Here is a 5,131-nt window from a genome sequence, read left to right as displayed (position 1 = left end):
TTGTTGGATTTCCCTCCTTAAGCCCAAAACTAATCAAATCATAATCAAGCCTTAGTCCAAGAAGAAGAAACATCTAGAGAAAAGTGGAGAAGTATAGAAGAAGAATTGTGTAGAAGAAGAGAGAAAGTTATGGAGTTAGATATTTTGAAATAAATAATAATTTAGAGAAATCTAGAACTTGTTGGAGTGTGCTCCTTCACTTGTATAAATAGGGGTGCTTAGCACCATTTGTAATCATCCAAGAATCAAGAAAAACAAAGAGAGAAAATATTTGTAAGAGAGAGTTTCCAAAAACAAAATCTTTGTAGTAAACCCTTTCCTAAATATTAAGAGTCTTCTTCTTAAATTTTCTAGTTGTCTAATACCATCTTCATCTCATCGATATTGGATAATTTTCCCAACGCATAGTAGAGAATCACTGTCTCTGATGCATTCAATGTTATTGTGCTAGTGTTATTTTCATTCCAAAAAAAAAAAAAATATTGTGCTAGTGTTACTAATCACTCACTAGCATTGTCAGTGTGTGCATTTAAAAAAAAAAAGATCATGGTTTTGTCAGTTAATATCTCACTTGTCTCCTTTGCTTGCCTGATGAGACTTTTGGTTGATATCTGAAACAGAAGTGGTGCATCCGAAACGACTCTGAGCAAATCATCTCCAGGATCTCTAAGAGTGCCTAAACTGAGTCGGGTAATGACAAGATCTGAACCTAATTCTCCTTCACCCACTCAGCATTCACGACTTGACCGCTCTTCTGCTAACTCAAAGCCTTCTACTGAAAAGAGGTCTCCCAAGGTTCCAACTCCACCAGAGGTAAGTGTGTCAGCAAAACATTGTATCTTAAATTTAGTAAGTTTTTTCGTTGCTGGTCTTAGTTACTATGCTTTTAACTGTTGATATCCATTGTTGTTGTGTAATGATTGTTTGCAGAAAACTCAAACACGTGCTGTGAAAGCATCAGAGTCGCAACCTCGGTTGATCCAGATTAAGGAAGATCTAAGGAAAGCGAATGAGCTGATAGCATCCCTTGAAAACGAAAAAGCTAAAGCACTTGATGAGCTTAAACAAGTGCGGAGAGACGCCGAAGAGGCGTCAGAGAAGCTTGAAGAGGCTTTAAAAGCTCAGATAAAGGCCGAGGAGAATTTTGAAATCCAGAAATTTGAGGTTGTTGAGGCAGGGATAGAGGCAGTTCAGAGAAAAGAAGAAGAAATGAAGAAGGAAATCGAGAACGTCAAGAAACAACACGCTTCTGAAGCTTCATCAGCTCTTCTTTCCGCCACCCGGGAGCTGGCGGCGGCCAACGACGCCAAGAGCAAGGTCCAGAGTGAAGCACATGATGCCACCAAGATGGCTGCTATCCATGCGGAGAAAGTGGAGATCTTATCATCCGAGCTGATACGGTTAAAGGCTTTGCTTGACTCCACCAGGGAGAAAGAAACAATCTCCAACAAGGAGATTGCTTCGAAGCTAGGAGTGGAGATAGTGGTCTTGAAAAGAGAGCTTGAGAACGCGAGAGGATTCAAAGCAAAGGTCAATGAGCTAGAGAGTGTCATCGAGAGGCTTAAGGAAGAGTTACATTCTGTAAAGACGGCGGAGACTTACGCACAGAGCTCAGCTGAAGAGTGGCGTAACAAAGCAGAAGAGTTGGAGGAACAGTTAGAGGAAGGTGAGGAGGTTAAGAGATCTGCATTGGTTTCTTTGGTATCTATGACGAAGCAGCTGGAAGAAAGCAATGGTAGATTGCAGGATATGGAGTCTGAAGTTACTGATCTCAAGGAGAAGATCAGGTTACTGGAGACGGTGGTTGCTAGGAAGAAGGAGGATCTTGAGGAATCTGAAGAGAGGCTAAGTGTTGCAGAAGAAGAATTATCAAAGGCCGAGAAAGTGGCGGTTAGATTGAAGAACGAGCTTGAAACTGCGAAGGAGGAGAAGAGTCAGGCGTTAAAGAAGGAGCGAGATGCTACCTCAAGTGTTCAAGTGCTATTGGAAGAGAAAAACAAGTTATTATCAGAGCTGGAGAGCTCAAAAGAAGAAGAGGAGAAGAGCAAGAAAGCTATGGAGAGTTTAGCTTCAGCGTTGCACGAGGTGTCGTGCGAAGCACGTGAGTTGAGAGATCTGAAGCTTGTCATGAAAGCAACGACCGAGAAGTACGAGAATATGCTCGAGGAGGCGAGGCAAGAGATCGATGTTCTTGTCAACGCGGTGGAGCAGACCAAGAAGGAGTTCGAGAGCTCGGTGGTGGACTGGGAGACGAGGGAAGCTGGTTTGGTTAGCCACGTGAAGAAGTTCGACGAAGAGGTTTCTTCGATGGGGAAAGAGATGGTTAGGTTGGGGAACCTGGTGAAGAGGACTAAAGAGGAAGCTGACGCGGCGTGGAAGAAAGAGTCTGAGATGAGAGATGGGTTGAAAGAGGTGGAAGACGAGGTGGTTTATCTTCAGGAGACTCTAAGGGAAGAGAGAGCTGAGAGGTTGAAACTGAATGAGAAGATGTTGGATAAAGAAACTGAGTTTCAGAGCGTTGTTCGTGAGAATGATTTGCTGAGAGTGAAGCAGGAGGGTTCTTTGAAGAGGATTGATGAGTTAGAGGAAGCATTGGCCAAGAAAGATAGAGGTGAGGTCAGTGAGAGCGAGAAGGAGTATGATTTGCTTCCGAATGTGGTTGAGTTCTCTGAGGAGAATGGTCATAGAAGTGGTGCAGAAGAGAAGAAGGATGATAGTAGAGTTGAAGTTGAGTTTAAAATGTGGGAAAGTTGTGAGATTGAGAAGAAAGAAGCTTTCCATAAAGGGAAAGAGGATCCAAAAGAAGAAGTGGAAGACGAAAGAGAGAAAACCTCACCGGAAAACTTGAAAGAAAGAAGAGAAGAGCAGGTGGTGAATGAGGAGAAGGAGAAGAAGATTAAGAAGAAGACTCTGTTTGGTAAAGTTGGGAACCTTCTCAAGAAGAAAGGACCACCTGTGAATCAGAGATGAAATGAAAACATCTCTTTGATTTTTTACTACAGTTTTTTTTTGTGGTATTGATTATTACATAATGCAGATACACATCTCTCTTCATCATGTTGACTTCTTCCTATTATGTGTTGTTATATTTTCTTGTTTTGGGTTTATGGCTTTCTGAAATAGGGTTTTGTGTTCAGTTGTTTGGTTATGATTCTTTTCTTTTTTACGATTTGTTTTTGACCTATTGAGTTCTTCGTTCTTCTGTCATCAACAAACTCAGAGCAATGTTTATGTAAAGGTTTTTGAGTTATTCTTTCTCATAAGCAAAAAAAGGTCACGGCTTCCAGAGATTAACTGCCAAACAAGACCTCTTAAAGCAATCAGGGATCCCTTTCCTTTTGACAATTAGGTTTTCTTCTAACGTAATGCTTCTTCCAGTCACTACTGAGTCCAGCCTTCAACTCCCATCAGGGAATCAGGGATCATCTTCCTCCATTTTCCTCACCTTTTCTCTGTTCTCTATAGCCAACAACAAAAAAACACACATTTAGGAGAAGGAAAGCGACACCGTTTTTTTTTTTTTTTTGAGCAACACGACATCGTTTCATGTTTTAGGGATGTTTCCTTTATAGTTCAAATTAGACCCGAGCATTTTACCAGGACTCGAGTACTCGATCCAAAACCGACCCGATTTTTCGGGTAGAAACCGAACCGATCTTTTTATCCTATTGGATCTTGTTGTGGAGAGACTCGAGTGAAATATCCGAAAACCCGAAATTTCTAGTATATATTAGATATATATGGGTGTTTTAATATATTTTTGGTATTATGGATATTTTTTTAAGTTTCTGATTTAAGTTTTCGGGTATGATTTTGGGTATCGGATAAAAAAATTAGATTTTAAAAAATATAATTCTGATTACCAGATAAAATTTTGGATATTTTTTCATGTCTTCGGGTCAGATTTTAGATAAAATTTCTCATATTTTTCAAGTATTTAAATATTTTCAAGTATTTTTGTGTGTTTTGGTATTTTTTGAGACCGGACCCGATAGGATTCGAACCAAACTCGACCCAAAACCGGACCGAATCCAACCGACAAACTCTAATTTTCCTATTGGGTCAAACTATCTAAGATCCGAACCGATCTCAGATCCGACAGGACCGAACCGAACCCAAACCTATAAATTCTAATTACCCTATTGGATCTAAATATCTAAGGGCCAAAGAAACCGGATTCGACAAGATCTGCCCGAATCCGACTCGAGGAACCGAAAGCCCAAACCTAATTTAAATTTTGCCGATCAAATCTTGACCGTAATAAATACATTAGAAGAAAAAGGAAATTCGAAATTAAATAAAAAGGGAAATTGGAAACGGAAAAAAAAGGAAATAGATCCGTTAGCAATTAAATCTCATAATAGATCCGTTAGAAATCAAATCTCTTTCTCTATATATATCCTTTCTTTTGTTATTGTTTTGAAACATAAGATTGAATATGTTTATCTGCTAATCTTTGTTTCTTCAGACAAAACCACACAAACTTCTCTTTTTCTGCGAATCTTTCCTTCTTCAGAAAAAACCACACAAACTTCTCTGTTTCTCTGCGAATCTTTCCTTCTTCAGACAAAACCCTCACAAACTTGTCTGTTTCTCTGCGAATCTTTGTTTCTTCAGACAAAACCCACACAAACTTGTCCGTTTCTCTGTTTCTTCCGACAAACCCACACAAACTTGTCTGTTTCTCTGCCAATCTTTGTTTCTTTCAGACAAAACCACACAAACTTGTCTCTTTCCATCTTTGGCATCCCTGGAGACAGTTAAATTGTCGTATTTACCTCCGGAGTCCTTTGACGACAACCTCGTACGCCATAATAACCAGCAGCACCTTCGGATCTCCGTCCCAACTCGATCTCCTCCATACCGTAAATCAGGTTTCCAGTTCCTTTTCTCAGTCCAACTTGTTTTCACCACGTCTTCTTCTCTGAAACGGATTTTCAAATGTTTTTTTTTCTATGTCAAAGCTTTTTTGGGGGAAAATTCTAGATTGCTCAGATTGATATGAAAACTTACGTGAACTCATAAGTGTGGAAACAAATAAATGATACGGTCCGGTCATTAGTTTGATACTTTTGTTCGTAGGAGATGGTGAGTTTATTTTGCTTCACACTTTATGACCCACTAAAGTCTC

General features: G+C 39.8%; 1 protein-coding gene across 1 annotated transcript in view; it reads left to right on the top strand.

The window, feature by feature from the left end:
* The window catches only part of LOC106293892 (WEB family protein At3g02930, chloroplastic-like), a 7,665-nt gene extending 4,499 nt beyond the window's left edge, over positions 1–3,166 (top strand). Inside the window, exons 2-3 of the mRNA XM_013729524.1 lie at positions 621–813; positions 931–3,166. Coding sequence (XP_013584978.1) covers positions 621–813; positions 931–2,970 — 2,233 coding nt within the window. The 3' untranslated portion in view covers positions 2,971–3,166. The remainder of the gene's footprint in view (positions 1–620; positions 814–930) is intronic.
* The last annotated feature ends 1,965 nt before the right edge of the window (positions 3,167–5,131 follow it).

Source organism: Brassica oleracea, chromosome C5, assembly GCF_000695525.1.
Source record: "Brassica oleracea var. oleracea cultivar TO1000 chromosome C5, BOL, whole genome shotgun sequence".
Lineage (NCBI taxonomy): Eukaryota > Viridiplantae > Streptophyta > Magnoliopsida > Brassicales > Brassicaceae > Brassica > Brassica oleracea.
The sequence above is the reverse complement of the archived record's forward strand: the minus strand, read 5'-3'. Positions and strand labels throughout refer to the sequence as shown.